Source organism: Aythya fuligula, chromosome 1 (assembly GCF_009819795.1).
Source record: "Aythya fuligula isolate bAytFul2 chromosome 1, bAytFul2.pri, whole genome shotgun sequence".
Classification (NCBI taxonomy): domain Eukaryota; kingdom Metazoa; phylum Chordata; class Aves; order Anseriformes; family Anatidae; genus Aythya; species Aythya fuligula.
In genome coordinates, this window is record NC_045559.1 from 164713687 (window position 1) to 164735454 (window position 21768).

The window sequence follows — 21768 nt, forward strand, 5'->3', positions numbered from 1 at the left end:
GAAGCTGGGCACTGAATTTCAATCAAGTCTTTTCTCCTCTGCCCCTCCCAAAACTGGTTATAACATTTTAAATTTATTTTTCTTAAAGAGCTTCGTTGTCACCAATAAAAGCACTTAAAAAAATACTTTAGGGAAACCTGGTGTCCCAGGAGGATAGAAGGATAGAGTTAATGTCCTAGAAGGATAGAGTTAATTTTCATCCTGTTACACAGCTGGTATGGTGCTGTGGTTTGGATATAGGATGAGTACAGTGCTGATAACACACTGATTAATGTTCTAGTCATTAATCAGTTGCAAGAGCAGTGCTTGCACAGAGCCAAGGACTTTCTAGCTCCTCACACTGCCCTGCCAGGGAGGAGGCTGGGGGTGCACCAGAAACTGGGAGGAGACACAGCCAGGACAGCTGGCCCAAACTGGCCAAAGGGATGTCCTATATCACACAGCTGCATGCTCAGCTATAAAGCTGGAGGGAGTTGGCTGGGGGAGGCTGCTCAGGGTCTGGCTGGGCATTATTGGTGAGCAACTGCTTTGTGCATCACTTGTTTTGCACATTCCTTATCATAATTACCACCATTATTTTCCCTCCCTTTTCCGTCCTATTAAACTGTCTTTATCTCAACCCACGAGTTTTACTTTTTTTTTTTCTCTTTGGAACTCTGCTCCCCCGTTCAACTTGGGCAGGGGCAGTGGATTATTGAGTGAGCAGCTGTGTGGTGCTTAGCTGCCTGCTGGGTTAAACCACAACAGCTAGTTTGGCTACAAATTGGTGGGTGCAAAAGCAGGGAAATTTGGCACCTGTCAAATTAAGTTACATGAAAGCAGCTGCTACAGTTAAGCACCTTCTTAAAGAAGAGAGCAGCTCAGCTGTAGACAGCAAAAATGATACAAATAAAAGATGCACTTATTAAATTCAAACCTATCTGAAAAAGAAGACATCATTTTTAACAACTTTTTTCCCCTTCAGGGTTCATAAGGAAAACACAGCTTTTATTTATCTTTCTAGCCTACTTAAAACTGAACTGAAACATAACTGCAGACTGACTCATTTAAACAAACAAGTTGTTTTTTTCTAAAAAACAACACATACAAGTACATAAGATGCTCACAACTTCATTGAGAACATTAAGTGATTCAGCTGCCAAACACCAGTTCAGTGGTCTGAAGCGCTTTAAAGTTTCACATATGCTGCTTCTTTAAAATAATTTTCCAAAGTGATGAAAAAAAATCTAAGTTTTTACATGTAAGTTCAATACAAACAAAAAACAACACTAAAAAAAGATGCTTAAAATACTTGACATTTGTTATCATCAAAAAAGATAAACATTGCTTAGCCTTAGCTCTAACGTGTCACTATTGCACCCCTTTGTGGAAGAAGAGAGAAAAACATCTCACATTTAATTCTAGTATTTTAAATTTGCAATATCTGTATTTTAAACTGTACTCCCGCTGTTTGTCCTTGTTGCAAACCAAGTACATGCATTGTATATAAATTTGCTTGCATCCTGAAGAATAGGAAGACAGTATTTTAATGCTGATAAATAGAAAAAAGTTCTTATTTTCAAGTCTGGAGATTTCTCACTCAAGTTTCCTCTAAGCAGAACCCTTTCTTGCCAAGGGAAGTTTACCCTAATATCAATAGGCTATACTATTGGTCTGCACATAAATCTGCATCCAGACATTTTATCTGCCTGAGTAACACACAATTCCTCCTTAGGTGAGCAAAGCTGAGAAGAGCATCAGAAAAAATTACTTCTCAACATCCTTTCCTAGCCTCCAGAAGTCAAATGGATGCATAGAAAGGCCACGTAAAACAGCTCTGTACCCTCCCAGTGTCCATATCAGCTGAATAACTCAAATTAATGATAAGCAAGCCCTGAGCTTAAGTGGTACACTCAGGTTCACACTGATCCCGTTGTGAAAAACAGTTGGGAGAACAAGCAGAACACAGAATCTTACTACAGTGTATCTTTAGAATATCTTTTCCTGGGAGGATGTAGCGGAACCACGACAGAGGAGGAAGAAAAAAAAGAGACCAAGACCAGCAGTTCTTCAAAAGAACCAAGTGACATATGTGTAACGAGGAAAGGGGCTTCAATCAAGTGGAATCTGGGTCACCAAGCAGTTGGTTGAATGCAAAAGGAAAAGAAAGGTGGAAGGTAGATTGGGGTACTCACCACTCTCACTTCACAGCTTTTTGAGAACTCCCTTCTACTCACAAACACAATCCAAGCACTTCAGTCATACTGTGACAGCTTCACTGAGAGCAGTTGGCAAGGCCATTGATTCCTGATTCCTGTCCTGCTTTTCCTGACACAGGCTTTTAAGCTGCCTGTCAGTCAGTTCCTGAAGTAGCGGAGCTTCCTGCATACCAATTTCAAGCAAGCTGACATGGAGTTCAGTTTCTGTTTAAAGTCTGTTTTGTCAACCATGGTAGCGCAGAAATCAACAAAAACAAACAAACCACCTTCAAATACTTTATATAAAGGATTAGGGGTAAAACAGACAGTTAGGGGTCAGTAACACAGGAGGCTCCAACCTAAGCATTTTTGTTTATCACTCACAGCCTTAAAATTTTCCTAGTCCAGGTTTTGGAACTTCTGAAAAATGTTCCCAAGAACATCTTTGGCTGAGGATGATAGGCTTTATTTCTCTGTACAAGTCCAGAACACAGTGTATGATGACTTGCATCTAGCAAGAGAGCTCACTCACACAGTATTTATAACTCAACTAACACACTAAGCTTTTTAAAATTATGTTAATTACACATTGCTTAATAACTACCTCTATAGATACGTACAATACTAGCACTTTGGTGAATCAAAGTTACATGTCTAAACCCTTTGCATTCTCAGAATTGAGCCCAGGGTGTTCTGGACATGCCCACAGTCTGTGAGAACATTGCTTTTTTAATGCAAGCTGAATGCTGCTCCCTCCCCCCTAAATTTACCCATGTTCCAGACTTAAACTTCTCCAAGCAAGGAAGTCAGAACTAAAGTATAATTTAAGCTACCCTTTAGCTTCTCCATTTAGTCAGAGACAGGAAAAGCCGGACTGAAAGCATGAGAAAAGCAAGAGATGTTTGCAAGAACCATCCTAACTTAATGGCAAAGCTGAGTTTCAAATTCCTATTTTCACCATGTTGTATTCCAGATCACTGACATGTCATTGTTCACCACTTAATTGAAACACCCTGTTTGTGATACTCTCTTATCAGCAGTTCAACTCTTTAAGATATCAGAGTCTGGGATTAAGAGGTTCCCTTTGCCTGAATCCAACCAGAATGGATTGATCTAAAGGCACACCTGCACAAAAGTCTTTCATTTCTAGCTAGGAAAGAATAATAACTCTAGACATCCAGAATGGCTTCTACAGTCTGTAGATGCCCTTGATTTTAAATAAAAGCAGTTTACAGCTTGTGGTGGGTTGGTCTGGCCAGCAGTCATATTCCCAACCATGGTAGTGCAGTCACTCACACGCTCCCTGCCACCAGTTGAGGCAGGACAGCGGACAGAACAGGAAGTTTTCACAGAATCACAGAATCCACAGAATCCAGTGTTTTCTCCACAGTTTAATACCAGAAAATGAAAGGGGAGTTTGGAAGAAAAAAAGCTATGCAGAAACAGTCATCGCTTTCCACAAGCAGACCGGTACCCAGCTAGTCTGAGTGATAGCGACCTTTGAAGTAGCCATCACCACTCCCATCCCCCAATCTTCTTCCTCTGCCTTCAGTTTATGTAGCCAAGCATGACACTATGTATACATGTACATACACCTCTTTCACCATTTCAGGTCACCTGTCCCAGCTGTGTCTCCTCTGAAGCTCATGATCACCCTATGGGGGGAGTCAAAGCAGGGAAAGAGAAAGCCTTGACACCACAATCACCAGGAACAGCCAAAACACTGGTGTGTTATCAACGCTGTTTTAGCCACAAATCAAGAACACAGGAATATGTAGGCTGCCATGAAGAAAGTTAATGCCATCCCAACCAGACCCTGCACACAGCTCTATTAAAAGCCAACACAGGACACAATACTCACAGAAACATATTCAGGGATGGAAAGCTGATCTTCAGGCAGAGATTTCAGCTTCTCATAGCAGTCATCTGTTAATTCCAAGCCTCGCAAGCTCCGACGGATATCTCCAGCCTTCTCTCTTAATTGATGATTTGTTTCCTCCAGCTGCTTTTGTCTCAATAAAATAGTTTCCATTTCTTGTTTCATTAGAGCTTGATGTTTTCTTTAAGATTGATTCGAAAACAGAAGACAAAGCAGTAAGACAAGTCAAAAACCTGCACAATATCCTGGCATAGGAGATATGCTTGTGTCATAAAGGAGAAAATTTAAAGCGAGATTAGGAAATCAGTGTAAGAGTATGCACCACCGTGGTTACACAATCACATCTGACATTGTATAAGTAAAAAACCAGGAGCTTCATAGTCCCACATACAGTTCAGCAAAATTGTACTGACAGTAGCCTGAAGTCACTAACAATACTATGTTGATTCTGTGAAGTGACAGAATCAACTGTGAAGTGACCTGACCTGCTGACTTGAATTTATAAATTAGCCTCAATTTGCCAATTAAAATGTTAAAAAGCAGAATTTATTTCTGCACAAAATCCAAGGAACTAGTAAATCACCAAATAAAGCTGTATTAACTGCAACCCGTTTCTCTCTGACCGTCAGAATATACATAATTATGGTCTATTCCATACATATCCATCCCTTCATGCTCTATCCTGTAAATACCTGTTCTGCCCTGTACATGCAAATTGGGGTCCTTAAAAAACCAAAACAAAAAAAACAACACGCTTAAACAAGCAACATTACTTCCAGACTTAAAACACTGCCATCACTATTCTCAGACAAGGTACTGTATAGCAAGAGAATTGGATGTTCAGCAAGAGATGTTTCAAGCATTTTATTATTATTATTTAATCAGAAACAACTGTCTTTTTTTCCTGTAACTCTTCAAATCATATTTAAATCAAATTAAATCATTCTTCAAAAAGCAGTAGCTTCTAAATTATTTTAAAAGTCATAAATTTAATCATTAGTATAACAAGACATTTCTTTTTTCCAAAATAAAACTTCTCATCAAAGCAGTCATACAAAGACATTTTCTGCAGATAGTGTATGATTCTGTTAAACAGGGATGAGAATTGAGGTAACAGACAACTAATGAAAAAAAAATGAAGAAAGGAAAGCAGTTCAACCTTGTTATGCCCGTTACTATTACTAATATTTTGAACATTAGTACTTTACTGAGCACTTCACAGATAATTTATTATGAGGAAACAAAAACATTCCCCCTTGTGCAAACAGCCATACAGAATTAGAGACCCTTCTCCAACAATCAGCTGCTCTTGGTTGAAAGTCTGCTGATCTCAGATCTGGCTTTATAGCACTAAATCTGTTCCAGAATTATTACAGAATATTACTTTGAATTAGTCACATCCTCTGAGTTGATGTATTCTTCACTGTAACATGAGACAGTTTAGTAATGTTCTCCCTTCACAGACAGCTTACAGGTGTTAAAAATTTAATTGCCAAAGTAAACTGGGGAAGCCTGCTATGCTAGCCAGTCTATTCTCAGCTATAGATTAATTCAAAATGCTGCAGAAAAGCAAGAAGAAAAGCAAATTTCTGCCTCATTAACAGGAAGCATTTCTGACCAATCTGCAACCCCTGGAAGTGTTAAGGGTAAGCCCTTATCTCTCCTAAGTCATGCAGGCTGCGCAGTTATAAAAAAATCTATTTAAATGATTCAGAGTGTCTGCTCCCTCTTTTCGCTCTTTACAGTTTTTTGAAACACCCCTTATTCAAGTTCCTATTAAATTTTGAATGCAGATAACAACAAAGTCAAAACCGCAGACTGCAGCAAGTGAGAACTGAATTAAAATTTACTTGTGCTTACCAGTTTAGAATGGAAATACTAGTATAATCTGCAAAATAAATCCTATTACTGCAACTCATAACCATCACTTTTCATTAGCATGAATTAATCCCAGTTCCTATCAATAAACTATTAAAGTTTATAGCATTACTTTGTCATACCTAGCATCTTCTTGCTGTAATGCCAGCTGGCTATCCAGTCGTAAAGACAACAGCTGCTTTTGATGGATTGCATCATTAAGCTTCTCTTCCAGCTCTTCAATCTAAAGAAAATAAAATGCAGAAAAGAAGTTACCTTTTGTTTGTTTGCTAAACATTTATTTTAAAGAATTACAACTATTCAGAAAAAGTAGAGAACTAGGAATACAAAGATGATTGTCTAACAAAGTATCTAAATATGCTAAGGCTTCACAAAATAAAATATGGATTTTGCCTCAAATTAAAAAGACTTGGTTCTACAACTGCTTATTTCATCTAGATAGCTACTTAATTGGCTGATTTCAAAGTAGCCTTAAACTTATGCCAACAAACCAGTGTAAAGACCAGTTATACAGGAGGTTGAAAACCTGGACTTGACACAAACGTCACAAAGCTTTTACAAAACCTGTCTTAATTTCATGTATCTTAGTTGAAGTTGTATGCAACAAAGTCTCCTACTGTTATTATTACTGTGTGGCATATTCTAGCTACATCTTCACTAATAGATCACTCAATAGCATTCAGAAGACTTTTTCTAGCCTATGTCAAGTTCAGGTTAAAAGCCTCATTAACTTTTTCACGTTAGTGACAAATTGTTTACTGTTTCTGAAAAAAAAAAAAGTTTTTTTTTTCCTTTTACTTTAGAAATGAAAAAAAAATAGACCTAAGATGATCCCAACTCATCCATTTGTAAGTGTAACACCTTGCACAACTCAGCTACATCTTCTGTATCTTTGTTTCCTCCTTTTGTGATCTTAAATAAACAAACAAACAAAATGCTAAGTAGGATTCCAGTATGCAGTTTAGAGACATCCTTTTGAGGACCCAAGCTTCTACTACACTCTAAAAGCAGCAGAAACAAGAAACGATTGTATGATGAAAGAAACGTAACATCTCTTACCTTGGTCAAATATTCTACTTTCAAGTTATCAATCATCAGGTTTTTCTGAGACAATTCTATTTTAAGCAGCTGAAGATTATGGAGCAACTCTTTCCGTTCGATCAGCTGCTTAGTGATTTTCACAGTACCTTCCCTTTCTTCAGAGGAAGAAAGATCATCAGTTGGGATGGTGGTTTCTAAGCTAATATCTTCTGACTCCAAGGAGCTAGAGATGTTTACTTTCCTGGTTTCCTTAGAGCTTTTACGTGACATTTTCTTTCACTTTTTGAAGCACTTTTTAAAGTTATATTTTGAGACGAGCCCCCGGAAGAGTCAACTGCAAAAAAGCAAAACAGTTAAGATGTGATGTCTCTGCAAATTAACTAAAGAAGCAAAACTTCTCAACATCACAGTAATGTATTTCTCCTGCACTTAAGGAAGACATTTTAAGAAGCTCCGAACAGGGTGGTTTCCCAAGGACTCTGTCTTTTAATATATAATACTAACAAGGGTTTTGATACTGCTAAATAATGATAGTAACAAGGGGTTTGACTGCAAAAAACACCTGTTTCTCACACTGCCAGAAGAGCATTTAAGCAAACCCCAAGCCCCCAAACCATAAAGCATCAGAGAGCACCACCCAGCGAGGGGCATAACGCGAGTGGGCCGAGAAGACAGAAGAGGCACCCCCTGAAGCCCGGCTTTGTCCCTGTTGTTTGTACCGGCCTGATGTGCCCGGTACCTTCGGGGCACCTCCCAAAACCAAGGCACTGGGGGCTGCCTGCTCCGGTGGGGCCACCCCTTCCCAGGGCAGGGGACAGCACCGGGATGCTCCGTGGCTCCGGAGCCGTTGCAGGGCTCCGGGGCTCGCTCAGCACCCGCAGCTACTTACGGGGAGAGGCCGTGGGTTTGCTGCGGAGAAGCACAGCCCGGTGCACACTTCCAGAGGACCGGGAGAGGAGCGGGCAGCGACCCTGCGGGGCGGCAGGACCCCACACGGCAGCGCCCGCCCTGGCGGCCGCGCTCCCTCCTCCCCCTCAGCGCGGCTGCGCGACGCCATCACCGCGGCGACGCGGCTCCGCCATCTTCCCCCCCCTTTCCTCCCCCTTTCCTTTTCCCTCTCTCTCTCTGTATTTGCCCGCCCGGCCGCCATGCTAACCTCGCGGACCTTCCTGAAGCGCACCCGGGCGGGCTCCGTGCTGAAGGTGGTGCGGGAGCACTACCTCCGCGACGACATCCCCTGCGGCGCCGCCGCCTGCCCGCTCTGCCCCCCGCGCCCCGACGGCGGCCCCAGCGCCCTGGAGGAGCGGCCCAGCGGCGCGGCCAGCAGCCTGTGCCCCGGCCCGCACTACCTGCTGCCGGACACCAACCTCCTGCTCCACCAGGTGAGCCGGGACGGGGCACGGCACGACGCCTCCCCCCCGCCGCCATCACCCCGCGCCCCCACCCCGGGCTGAGGAGCCGCTCCCCGCGTCCCGCAGCCCCCCGGCTTTGGGTTGCCTCCTCCTCCTCCTCCTCCTTCTTACAGGGTTTTGCTGTCTGGAAACGCTGGGAGTGGAAACCCGGTTATTTTTTTGGTTTGGCGTGGGTGTGGGAAGGCAGGCAGGGAGGGTGAGCAGATGCTGGAGCAGCCATCTGAATCCTCAGGTGGCCTCGTGTGTTTTAGAGCCCACGTGCGTTGCCCTAAATACCTCTCCCGGCCTTCAGAGACCGCTACAAATTTTATAGCGTGGTGTTGGTTCCAGGCGATGAGCAGAGCCCGCAAAGTTATCCCAAAGTGATCTCCATGAGTTTGGGGTGAGCTCTGCAACCCATCACTGTAAAGAGCAGCTTAGGTCTGGGCAACGCAGGCAGTACAGCAGGCTGGGAGACGGTGAATTCTCAAGCTCAGTGTTTAATTTGTTTGTTTGTTTGTTTTAATACTGTTGAGTACATCGGTAGGATATAGAATATCCCCTGCAGATGTTGGAAGCTGGAAGATGTGGGTCCTGAATGCTGTCATTCCTTACTCAGGAGAGGGGCACAGCACTCTCATGTTTTAGCAGTTAGCTATATTAAAAGCGGTAAGTAAGGCTTTTCATCCAAAACAGCAAGAAAGTGGATGTTTTCAGCCTATTTTCTGTGAACTTCTTGTTGTTTGTTGGTGAAATTTTCATATGTTGTAGAGCACTCTGAGAACTTGCCAGGATGCAGTGCTATGAACCAGAGCAGAGGGTATTAGGCATTCTTGGTAACAACACCAACAGGTTTTCTCTAGCAACTGGAACAGGGTTGCAACAGTAATGCTTGGCCTGGCAATTCAGCTCCTGTGTAGAATAGTATTAAACTTTTTGCCCTATATACATTGTTCTAGGTCATCTAAACATCCATCAGAGAAGCTTCATCTGGCATTGCTCTTAATTGTCTCAGCCATGCCACCCAGTACTTCATCTTTGTCTCTTTTTGGAGGTGGGTTTACACAGTTGCTTGCCACAAGCTCAGAAGTGAAGCACGCATCTTTTTCTCCTGATAGGAGTATGTTTTTTTGTACATGGTTGTGTACTGTGGCTATCAGGAGCAGAGAAAAAAAAAAAGTGCTAAATTTAAAAGGAAAAAAAAAAACAGGTTGGAAAATCCAATTTGAGCATTTTGCCTACAAGCAGAAGGGTGCAGCTTATTATTCACTTCATATTCCCAATGGCAAGAGAGAAAGGCAGGAATAGCATGTCTCATTCTACATTAGTTTTTTGCATATTAACCAAACAAATATTTGAAATCCTGTTATTGGACAGAAAAAAAATAATGATGCATTTCCATTTTGTTCTTCAGATTGATATACTTGAAGATCCTGTTATCAAGAATGTCATTGTGCTACAGACAGTTCTACAAGAAGTCAGGAATCGGAGTGCACCAGTGTACAAACGAATTAGAGACGTGATTGGAAACCCGGAAAAACATTTCTATTCTTTCACCAATGAACATCATCGGTAAGGCGTAGAATAGGATGTAATAAGGTTGTATAGATGCCCACTAAAAAGCTGGGAAACAGCTGGAACATGTGAACTAGGCAAATAAATTAGATGGACATGTCAGTTTAATTACTGCATAGCACTATATACTTCTAAAAAATCCTTTTGGGAAATGAATATTCCGTGAGCTTTTTAATTTTTTAACTGCTGTAGGCACATACATATTCTGAAAAGGGTATTGACTAAACTTTATGGGCAATAGTGTTAATCTGCACAACGGAATAATGCTCTTCTATTTCAGTGTTCCTTTTAAACATATTCCAACGCTTTATAAATATGCAGGCTCAATCTGTAGGAAAATTCAAAAATCTGTTAGGTAGTGACAGAAGGGTCTAAGAAATGAAGATGCGATTACTTTGCCTACATTTGTTTTCGTAAGTAGTTTCCACTGCAGCAGTATCATAGTTGTAGCAGTGTTCATCTTGAGTGCTGTTCAATTGTCAGTGAGGAGGTTGTGTAAGAACTTAACACTTCCTTGCTATTCTTCTTGACCCTCCTGTCTCCTAACTCTTCAGTGGTCTTTAGTATTGCATGTTTTAAAAATTAGTACAGCGGTGATTTGTTTGGCTTTACAATCTTAATCTTATTTGTCTGAAAAAGATGTTGTGATTATGGATAAATGTTGCGATTTTTTTGTTGTTGTTTTGGTTTGCTTACCACCCCCTCCACTTTTTATTTTTCTTTAGAGAAACATACATAGAGCAAGAGCAAGGAGAAAGTTCTAATGACCGCAATGACAGAGCCATTCGGGTAGCAGTAAAATGGTACAACGAACACTTGAAGAAAATGCAGAATGAGGAGATCCAAGTTATCTTTCTAACAAATGACAGAAATAATAAAGAGAAAGCCCTTGAGGAAGGGATAACTGCTTATACATGTAAGTTAAATGGCATGTATGTTTAATTTATTGCATGGATACACTATTTCAGCAGTGTCTTCGTGCCTAAATTCTTTACCTCTCTTGCATAAATATTTGTGTGTGTGCTTTTGTAGGTGAGGAGTATATAAAAAGCTTGATAGCTAATCCTGAACTTGTAGATCGTCTTGCTTGCGTATCTGATGAAGGGGTATGTCTTTATTCTCTTTTGTGCTTAATTTATTTTATAAAATGTTTTACAGTCTATTGTTAGATGCCGTATGTCAGGCTACTAGCATCAGTTCAGAAAATTAAAACTCTGGTCTTTATTACCATTTTCACAATACAACTTCTTGCTAACTGAAAAGGAAATATTGCAACTATTTTTACTGCTGCATTTTTATATGCCTATTAGTAGGTATCACCTATTTATTTGTGAAAAAACGGTTGCTTTAGGTAACTGATACAAGGCTGAGAATCTTAACAAGTGATTCAACAAATTGTGTAAAAAACAGAAATAATTCAACTAAACTGAAAACGTCAGAAGTCTATTGCAAACCATTTGATCTTTGTTTCTGTTTTGTCTATTATTTGAAAGCTTGTGTTAATTTATTATTTATCAAAAGCATTTTCTAGCAAAATAATCTGATTTAGCGGTTAATGGACAGAAGTGCATGCTGCAGCTTGCAGATGAGTTACTTCATTGTTTATTCCCTTTGTCCCGTGTTTATCAGAATTAAGGTTCAGGTGCTCATGTAAGATTAACACAGCTGGAAACTAACACCACCAAGAAAAGGGAAGATAAATTCCATCAGTTACTTTTAACAGTGGAATGGAACACACTGGAGGGACCTGGACAGGCTTGAGAGGTGGTCCTGTGAGAACCCCATTAGGTTACACAAGGCCAAGTACAAGGTCCTGCATCTGGGCTGGGGCAATCCCAAGCACAAATACAGGCTGGCTGCAGAATGGAGCAGCCCTGAGAAGAAGGACCTGGGGGTGTTGGTTGATGAGAAGCTCAACATGAGCCAGCAAGGTGTGCTTGCAGCCCAGAAAGCTAACTGTATCCTGGGCTGCATCAAAATAAGCATGGCCAGCAGGGCGAGAGAGGAGATTCTCCCCCTCTGTCTCCTCTCCTGAGACCCCACCCAGAGTACCGTACTGTGTTCAGCTCTGAAGCCCCCAGCACAAAGACATGGGCCTGTTAGAACAAGTCCAGAGGAGGGCCACAAGGATAATCAAAGGGCTGGAGCACCTCTCCTGTGAAGACAGGCTGAGTTGGAGTTGTTCAGCCCGGAGAAGAGAAGGCTCTGGGGACATCTTATAGCAGCCTTCCAGTACCTACGGGGGAGCTACAGGAAAACTGGGAAGGGACTCTGTCAGTGAGTGTAGTGATAACTCAAGGAGTAATGGCTTTAAAATAAAAGAGGGTAGGTTTAGATAAGATATTAAGGAAGAAATTCATTCCTCTGAGGGTGGTGAGGCACTGGCATGGGTTGTCCAGAGAAGCTGTGGAAGCCCCATCCCTGGAGGTGTTCAAGGCCAGGCTGGATGGGGCTTTGAGCAACCTGGTCGGGTGGGAGGTGTCCCTGCCCATAGCAGGGGTTTTGGAAATAGGTGGTCTTTCCAACCGAAACTAGTGTGTGGTTCTATGATTCTGTGACACACAGGAGTGGGAAGAAAGTGGAGGGCTGCCAAGCTGATGCTTTCAGGAGTTATCTACAATTCATTCAGCTTTAATTTAGTTACTGTTTCAAAGTTTAGTCCTCCGAGTTTCTTTTCATGTTTCATACAGCTGCTTACCCTGCGTGCTATACTCTTTGCTATGTAGTACTGTGATAATATTTTCTTCACCAAACATGTATTTAGTCAATATATCCAAGTAAACGTACATGCATACTTTACTTATACAGTAAACTTTAAGTAACTGCAGGCAAACAGGAGAAGATGTTCCTAGCATTATTATATTTCTACGTTCTTTATGATTTTATGCTTCTTCAGAAAAAATGACTGCTTAATAATAATTTTTCATTATTGTGCATGTTCGTTCCTACACATAGTTATAATTTTGTAGTTTGCTAGCTTGAGTTTCATGTTTCTGAGTAGAGTTTTGGAATTATTACAGATGACTTTTTTTTTTTTTTTTTTTCCCCTTAAAGAAAGAAATAGAAAGTGGCAAAATAATTTTCCCAGAACACCTTCCTCTTAGCAAATTGCAGCAAGGAATAAAATCTGGTATTTACCTCCAAGGAACCTATAGGGCAAGCAGAGATAATTATCTTGAAGCTACTGTTTGGGTTCATGGAGATGCTGAAGAAAACAAAGAGGTGAGTTTATTTTGACTTCACACTGCGAATTTTAGTCAGGGTCAGTAATGACCTAAAATGTAATTCTTCCATGGTGACTTGTGATGTTAAAAAGGAATATTGTATTAATTTTTCTGACATCATTTTTTTCCTTTGTTTGTGTGGATATAGACTGCTGAAATACCAAATATGCTCTTTTTGAAAAAAAATAATAATAATCTGTTTAAAGGTATTATTTGTGGTTTGATAAAATACATATAATGAAACCTGAATCTTAGTTCTTAATACTATTTCCGTTGAATTAGATTGGATTTTGAAATGTTTGGTGAAAGAGAAACAACTTTGCAGAGGATTATGAAAAAAACTGTGGTGAGCCCCTGTGTGGTTCTCCTGCTTTATTTGCCCTGCTATTTTCAGGCTGTATCCCCCCCCCCCAAGAAGTTTATCCTGCTTGGGACAACTCCCATGACTGGAGTGCTGCAATGTCTGGCTATAGGCTCTTCAGAAGGGACAGGCAGCATGGAAGGGGTGGTGGTGTGGCTCTCTATATTGGAGAGTCTTTCGAGGTTGTAGAACTCGAGGCTGGGAATGATAAGGTTGAGTCCCTGTGGGTTAGGATCAGCGGGAAGGCCAACAAGGGAAGCATCCTGGTGGGGATGGTCTGTTATAGTCTGTTATAGCAGGGGGTCTGTTATAGACCGCCAAACCAGGATGAGGAGACGGATGAGGAGTTCTACAGGCAGCTGGCAGAAGTTGCAAAATCGTCGGCGCTTGTTCTCGTGGGGGACTTCAACTTCCCTGACATATCCTGGAAGCACAACACAGCTCAGAGAAAGCAGTCTAGGAGGTTTCTGGAGAGCGTGGGAGATAGCTTCCTGACACAACTGGTTAGTGAGCCTACCAGGGGAAGTGCCCCGCTTAAACTTCTCTTCACAGAGAAGGACTGGTGAGAGATGTGGTGGTTGGAAACTATCTTGGGCAGAGTGACCATGAAATGGTAGAGTTCTCCATTCTTGGTGAAGCCAGGAAGGGGACCAGTAAAACCGCTGTATTGGACTTCCGGAGGGCTGACTTTGAGCTGCTCAGGACACTGGTTGGTAGAGTCCCTTGGGAGGCGGTTCTGAAGGGCAGAGGAGTCCAGGAAGGCTGGGCACTCTTCAAGAGGGAAGTCTTAATGGCGCAGGAACGGTCTGTCCCCACGTGCCCAAATATGAGCCGGTGTGGAAGAAGCCCAGCCTGGCTGAACAGAGTTGTGGCTAGAACTTAGGAAAAAACAGAGGGTTTATCATCTTTGGAAAAGAGGGCAGGCCACTCGGGAGGACTATAAGGATGTTGCGAGGCTGTGCAGGGACAAAATTAGGAAGGCCAAAGCTCATCTGGAGTTCAATCTGGCTACTGCTGTTAAAGATAACAGAAAATGTTTTTATAAAAAATACATCAACACAAAAAGGAGGACTAAGGAGAATCTCCATCCTCAACTGGATGTGGAGGGAAACTTAGTGGCGAGAGATGAGGAAAAGGCGGAGGTGCTTAATGCCTTCTTTGCCACAGTCTTTAGCTGCAAGAGCAGTTGTTCTCTAGACACCCAATACCCTGAGCTGGTGGAAGTGGATGGGGAGCAGAATATGGTGCTCAATCCACGAGGAAATAGTTGGCGACCTGCTACGGCACTTGGATGTGCGCAAGTCAATGGGGCTGGATGGGATCCACCCAAGGGTACTGAGAAAACTGGCAGAGGAGCTGGCCAAGCCGCTTTCCATCATTTATCAGCAGTCCTGGCTATCAGGGAAGGTCCCAGTTAACTGGCGGCTAGCAAACGTGATGCCCATCTACAAGAAGGGCCGGAGGGCAGACCCGGGGAACTACAGGCCTGTCAGTTTGACCTCAGTGCCAGGGAAGCTCATGGAGCAGATTATCCTGAGTGTCATTGCGAGGCACTTACAGGGCAACAGGGTGATCAGGCCCAGTCAGCATGGGTTTATGAAAGGCAGGTCCTGCTTGACGAACCTGATCTCCTTCTATGACAAAATGATGTGCTTGGTGGATGAGGGAAAGGCTGTGGATGTGATCTACCTTGACTTCAGCAAGGCTTTTGACACCATTTCCCACAGCATTCTCCTCAAGAAACTGGCTGCTCGTGGCTTGGACTGGCATATGCTTTGTTGGGTTAGAAACTGGCTGGATAGCCGGGCCCAAAGAGTCGTCGTGAATGGAGCCAAGTCCAGTTGGAGGCCAGTCACTAGTGGCGTCCCCCAGGGCTCGGTGCTGGGGCCGGTCCTCTTTAATATCTTCATCGATGATCTGGATGAGGGCATTGAGTGCTCCCCCAGTAGTTCGCAGATGACACCAAGTTAGGTGCGTGTGTCGATCTGCTTGAGGGTAGGAAAGCTCTGCAGGAGGATCTGGATAGGCTGCACCGATGGGCTGAGGTCAACTGCATGAAGTTCAACAAGGCCAAGTGCCGGGTCCTGCACCTGGGGCGCAATAACCCCAAGCAGAGCTACAGGCTGGGAGAGGAATGGTTGGAGAGCTGCCTGGCAGAGAAGGACCTGGGAGTGATGGTGGATAGTCGGCTGAATATGAGCCAGCAGTGTGCTCAGGTGGCCAAGAAGGCCAACAGCATCCTGGCTTGCATAAGCAGCAGTGTGGCCAGCAGGTCTAGGGAAGTGATTGTCCCCCTGTACTCGGCTCTGGTGAGGCCGCACCTCGAGTACTGTGTTCAGTTTTGGGCCCCTCGCTACAAGAAGGACATGGAGGTGCTCGAGCGGGTCCAGAGAAGGGCTACGAAGCTGGTGAGGGGCCTGGAGAACAAGTCCTACGAGGAGCAGCTGAGGGAGCTGGGCTTGTTCAGCCTGGAGAAGAGGAGGCTCAGGGGCAACCTTATCACTCTTTTTAAGTACCTTAAAGGAGGCTGTAGCGAGGTGGGGGTTGGTCTGTTTTCCCACGTGCCTGGTGACAGGACGAGGGGAAATGGGCTAAAGTTGTGCCAGGGATGTTTAGTTTGGGTATTAGGAAGAACTTCTTTACCAAAAGGGTTGTTAGGCATTGGAATGGGCTGCCCAGGGAAGTGGTGGAGTCACCATCCCTGGAGGTTTTTAAAAGACGTTTAGATGTAGAGCTTAGGGATATGGTTTAGCGGAGGACTTGTTAGTGTTAGGTCAGAAGTTGTAGTAGGTTATCTTGAGGTCTCTTCCAACTTAGACAATTCTGTGATTCTGTACCTACAACTGTTGGTACGGTTGTACAGACACTATTTCCAAGCAGCAGCAGTTGTCTCTTCCCTCCCCATTTCTGGTGGCAGCTGTGGGTGCTTCTTACACTCTCTGACTCTTAACTCCGATTTCCTGGTAGCGTGTGGAGGCTTCTGGCCCACAAAAATAGAATTGCCTGATTATTGTATATCTTTTTAAAGTCTGGTGAAAACATGTTTTTGGAGAGACTGTTGGAATCCTGAAGTAATATCAGAATGAAAATAAGCGTAAGGAGCGGAAAAAAAATCTTTTAAACGTTCTTTAGAGTACAGAGCCTGTTGTACATAAATGTATATACTCTTCCATTATGCTGCTTTGATTTGGGTCTTTTGCTGCTATCATTGTGACCATTTTCATTTTGTCTTTTAAAATTCCAGATAATTATACAAGGTCTTAAACATTTAAACCGAGCAGTTCATGAAGATATTGTAGCTGTGGAGTTGCTGGCAAAAGATGAATGGGTGGCACCATCCTCAGTAGTCTTGCAAGATGATGGCCAGAATGAAGATGATATTGAAACTGAAGAGGAAAAAGAAAACATTGTATGTTTGTTGTTTTTTCTTTTTTACCACCTCTCTGTCAAGAGAGAGACAAAATCTGTAATATCCTGACCATAAGGTTTTAGATTTGCACATCTTTTTAATACTGCCTCCTAAAAGCTGTAATTACCTCAAAAAATCTTGGAAAATTAAATGTTTATTCTAGTCCTACTGTTGCATTGGATATGTGAATACATGTATAACAGGTGCTTTTTTTTGAGGGGTATTAATCCCTATCAGATATTCCCAGGTTATTTTGTTAAATTACATAATTCCAATGTTTCTGAGTGGTAGCCAGGTGGCAGTATGCAAAGCTATATGCTAGTGTGTAGATTAGGAATTGCTGAAATAGGAGCAGATACAGTATTACAATGAGAGTCAGCTTTTAATGGCATTAGATATATTTGGAACCAATTGTAACATACTCCTCAGCTATTTGCAGTAATTCTGCTTAGTGTGTATACACGTGTATATACCCTGTCCAACAAATATTTGCATTTCTTTAAAAACATAATCTTTCCACAGAATTTTATAGGAAGATACGTATTTATTACGGTGTTTAGAAGTACTGGAGAATTTTCAAGAAACATTAAAAAGATTCATTAAAAATCAATAGGTTAGAAAAGAAAATGGGGATACTCGGGGAACAAGCTGAGACGGTAGAAGATAGCATTTCTTCAGCCTTTTTTCTGCTGTTCTTTGTTCTGAAATTATGTCCATAAAAATCTTTACAGAGTAAGGTTTGTCACATTACAAATACTAAAATTGTTCTGTTTATGAAGCCATAATGAATTTATGGCATTATAGTGATAACATAACCTATTACCACCTACCACATAGGTTTTGAGATATGTGCTATAATCACACGTTAACAAGTTCAAACAATTCTGTTTTTTCACCCCTTTGTTTTATACCAGTTGAAGACTTCTGATAACAAGAGCATGCTGAGACCTACAGGAAAAGTAGTGGGCATTATAAAACGAAACTGGCGACCGTTCTGTGGCATGCTTTCCAAATCACAGATCAAAGAGGTAAGGTAATAAAGCTATTGTAAGAGTAGATTTCTATTATTATTATTATTATGTTAATTAGAAGTTATTTGTTCCTTTTTCTGTCTGCTAATAGGCAAGGCGGCACTTGTTTACACCAGCTGATCGCAGGATTCCTCGTATTCGAATAGAAACAAGACAAGCAGATACACTGGAAGGACAAAGAATAATTGTTGCTATTGATGGTTGGCCCAGGAATTCTAGGTATCCTAACGTAAGTTTGTGTTTCCTTCTGAACTTTTATCTATGTGACTTAAACTTGTTTATTAGGTAAGATGTTTATTATCTGTAATGCTGAGTAACTTGAAAAGGTGTTGACATGAATTGTTAAAGTTCTTTGTATATTGTTCTTTAATAGTGCAAATTAAGGAAGTCCCTAAATAATCTAGTTTACTCTTGCTCCCCCCAAAAATATATGTCATCAAACCTAAAAACCCAGTCCTCAGGTTCTGCAGTGAAGCTATACTTCCTAACTATGGTGCTTTATCTAGACTAACTAGGGACTACCTTGTTTTAGTCTGGCTCCCTAGAAACGTCAACTCTTTTCTTCTGGCTTTGTTCATCTACATGCCGATCAGCATCCTGGAAAGTAGTTTTAAGCACATGGGCCTAATTCAGTCAAATTATCAGGTGGGGCAGAGTTGCAGGTAATTAAGTTCTTAGAAGTTCCATATAAATAAACAGGAATATATTAGAGAAAATTTGAACATAAGCTTCAATTTGTGCTGAACACTGGGTTTGGAAGGGGCTTCCCCTGGCTTGTGTAAGAGTGTGTAGTTTATAGTGAGAGCACAGGTGTCTTAGGCACATTTCAAGGTATGGAGGAAACTCAGAACATACAGAAAGAGTGTTTTAAGACAAACAGCATTGCTGCAGAGGATGAGAGGTGTGAGTTAATGTGAGTATTAGGGAGTGGGATGTATGGTGCAGCACAAATTCACAGAAAAATTAGACCTTAGTTGTTCTGTGGCTTGTGGGAACAATGTATTTTCTTTCCTGCAAAACTGAATTTCCATCTTTACAGTTTTTTTCAGTTTTAACTTTAGAGAGTTTAGTACCGTTGAAGCAAAAGAAAAGAGAAAGTTCAGACCTCCTGAATCAGTTGTTTAAGACGAGAAGGTTAAATGAAGAAGAAAATATGACTCCTACTGTGTAATTTAATAACTAATTTAATACTAATAATCTATGGAATAATAGTCTCAAATATTTAATTACTTTTGATCAAATACGATTGGCAGTTGGACTCACAGGTTCCTTCCAACTGAGCTATTCTGTTCCATTATTCATTACAGATGCCTGCAGGCCAGACCTGCTCCTGTTCAGCTTGCTAGTATATATATAGCCCTCATTTCTATGAATAACATCTCTGCTACCCAGTGGTGGGTGTCCTGAGCTTTATCAACTCTGTCATGTTCAAGTCCCAGTAGGACTAAAAGACCAACAGGGTTGTTTGAGATGTGTGTGAAGTCTCAGCAGCTTGTCATCCTGGCAAAATAAACAGCTGTGTACAAGTCTAACAGCAGTACAGCATCTAATCGTGGAAGGCTTATGTGGAGAGCGGAATTAGTTGTGTGAATACTAAACATGGCTTGCACCCAAACAAAAATTAGCTCTGTATTTACAAAAAAAAAAAAAAAAAAAGCATATTTTCACTTTCATGTACATAACACGTGTATCACATGTGCAAAGAAGCAAATCCTGTTCAGGTCTCAGAGATGCAGACACAGTAGGCTTAAGGTATTACTATATAGTAAATGTATGCTGTAGATTAAAAGAGATGAAATAATACTTTAAATAATTTCTGGAGAATCAAACAGTATCTGGAGGAATACCTTAAAGCTGCAAGTGTGTCATAGAGATTTGGCTTTGTTGAAACATTATTATTGAAATAGTTGGTGTATATGATAAGTAGAAATCTGTTTTATGCTAGTTAGATCGTTAAATAAGCCCAGACACCTGTTTGCAAGTTACAGAAGTGTGCTGCTATTGCCATGTTATGCATCTTCAGTATATGCTACATTGTGGTTGCGCTACTTAAAATGAGTTATAAAGAATGAGTTCATTAGAAAAAATACATTTTAAAGTATTCATGTTAGAAGCATTTCAAATATTTAATTACTTCTGAGCAATTGGTATTGCTTGATGTTCATGTATTTGTGTGTGTGTACATACATTATATACACACACACACGAGTATGTTGTTTTTCAGGGTCATTTTGTAAAGAACTTGGGAAGTGCTGGAGATAAAGAGACTGAGACAGAAGTTCTTCTGCTTGAACATGATGTCCCTCATCAACCTTTTTCACAAGCTGTCCTTAGTTTCCTACCAAAAATGCCATGGAGCATTACAGAAAAGGTAATGTATTTTAATTATTACAATAATTACTGTGCCTTCTCCTTCAAATCAAACACTGTGACATTCTCAGGTATTTGTGTGTTCCAAACATAGAGGAGAAATGTTGTCTAAAAGCATTTTTTTCTGGACTTTTATCCTGATTTCCTGTGGAAATAATAGCTGCTTCTGCAAGATTTTTGTGTTTTGGCTAAAACTGTTTGTTAGGGATAGATGTTTTAAAATTTAAAATAAAAATAATAATAATAATAAAAAAATCACACACAACTACCACTACTACTATAGAAGGTTTCATTTAAAATGTAAAACAAAATTACTTGACAAGGATGGGAGTTTACAATTCAGCAATTGTGAATCATAGAATATCCTGAGTTGGAAGGGACCTGTGAGGATCATCAAGTCCAACTCCTGGAACCGCACAGGTCTACCCAAAGTTTTAGAACGTGACTAAGTGCACAGTCCAAACGCTTCTTAAATTCAGACAGGCTTAGTGCAGTGATTACTTCCCTGGGGAGCCTGTTCCAGTGCGCAACCACCCTCTTCCCGATGTCTAGCCTAAACCTCACCTGCCTCAGCTTGACACCATTCCCGTGTGTCCTATCACTGGTCACTAAGGAGAATAGATCTGCTCCCCCTCACGAGGAAGCTGTAAACTGCAATGAGGTCTCCCCTCAGCCTCCTCTTCTCCAGGCTGAACAGGCCTAGTGCCCTCAGCCGCTCCTCATACGTCTTCCCCTCTAGGCCCTTCACCATCTTCATCGCACTCCTCTGGACACTCTCCAACAGTTTCCCATCCTTTTTGTACTGTGCAGCCCAGAACTGCACACAGTACTCAAGGTGAAGCCACACCAGTGCCAAGTAGAGCAGGACAATCCCTTCCCTCAACTAGCTAGCAATGCCGTGCTTGATGCACCCCAGGACACGGTTGGTCCTCCTGGCTGCCAGGGCACACTGCTGGCTCATATTCAGCTTGCTGTCTACCACGACCCCCAGATCCCTCTCTGTGGGGCCGCTCTCCAGCGTCTCATCATCCAGTCTGTAAATATTGCTAGGGTTGCCCCTTCCCAGGTGCAGGACCCGGCACTTGCCTTTGTTAAACTTCATGTGGCTGGTGATCACCCAGCTCTTCAATCTGTCCAGATCTCACTGGAAGGCCTTTCCACCCTCAGCCAAGTCTACAATTCCTCCAAGTTTGGTGTCGTTGGCAAATTTGCTCAAAACTCCTTCTAGTCCTGCATCCAAATCATTTATAAAAACATTGTTAAGCAGGACCTACCCCTTGTGAACCCCTGGTGGCTAGGACCAATGACCACATTGTCCCCCAGGTGCACCTCAATTAACTTCAAGGGTCATCTTCTCCAGAATTTTACCAGGCACTGACTTGAGACAGACAGGCCTGTAATTGTTAGGGTCTTCCATCTTGCCCCTCTTGAA

General features: G+C 41.9%; 2 protein-coding genes across 5 annotated transcripts in view; one reads left to right on the forward strand and one right to left on the reverse strand.

Annotated features, from left to right (window-relative positions):
• PIBF1 (progesterone immunomodulatory binding factor 1) overlaps positions 1 to 7955 on the reverse strand; it is a 120160-nt gene extending 112205 nt beyond the window's left edge. For both annotated transcript variants that reach the window (XR_004254537.1, XM_032207741.1), the window contains exons 1-4: positions 7865 to 7955; positions 6994 to 7309; positions 6057 to 6157; positions 4039 to 4237 (exon numbers count right to left, since the gene is read on the reverse strand). Coding sequence is in view for 1 of the 2 variants with exons in the window: in XM_032207741.1 (XP_032063632.1) it covers positions 4039 to 4237; positions 6057 to 6157; positions 6994 to 7245 (552 nt within the window). In the remaining variant the exon portion in view is untranslated. The remainder of the gene's footprint in view (positions 1 to 4038; positions 4238 to 6056; positions 6158 to 6993; positions 7310 to 7864) is intronic.
• Positions 7956 to 8070: 115 nt separating this feature from the next.
• Positions 8071 to 21768, forward strand: part of DIS3 (DIS3 homolog, exosome endoribonuclease and 3'-5' exoribonuclease) — a 29414-nt gene continuing 15716 nt past the window's right edge. For all 3 annotated transcript variants that reach the window (XM_032207574.1, XM_032207575.1, XM_032207577.1), the window contains exons 1-9: positions 8071 to 8357; positions 9781 to 9938; positions 10667 to 10857; positions 10974 to 11047; positions 12996 to 13163; positions 16771 to 16935; positions 17850 to 17963; positions 18058 to 18195; positions 20191 to 20337. In XM_032207574.1, the coding sequence (XP_032063465.1) occupies positions 8124 to 8357; positions 9781 to 9938; positions 10667 to 10857; positions 10974 to 11047; positions 12996 to 13163; positions 16771 to 16935; positions 17850 to 17963; positions 18058 to 18195; positions 20191 to 20337 (1389 nt within the window). In that variant the 5' untranslated portion in view covers positions 8071 to 8123. The remainder of the gene's footprint in view (positions 8358 to 9780; positions 9939 to 10666; positions 10858 to 10973; positions 11048 to 12995; positions 13164 to 16770; positions 16936 to 17849; positions 17964 to 18057; positions 18196 to 20190; positions 20338 to 21768) is intronic.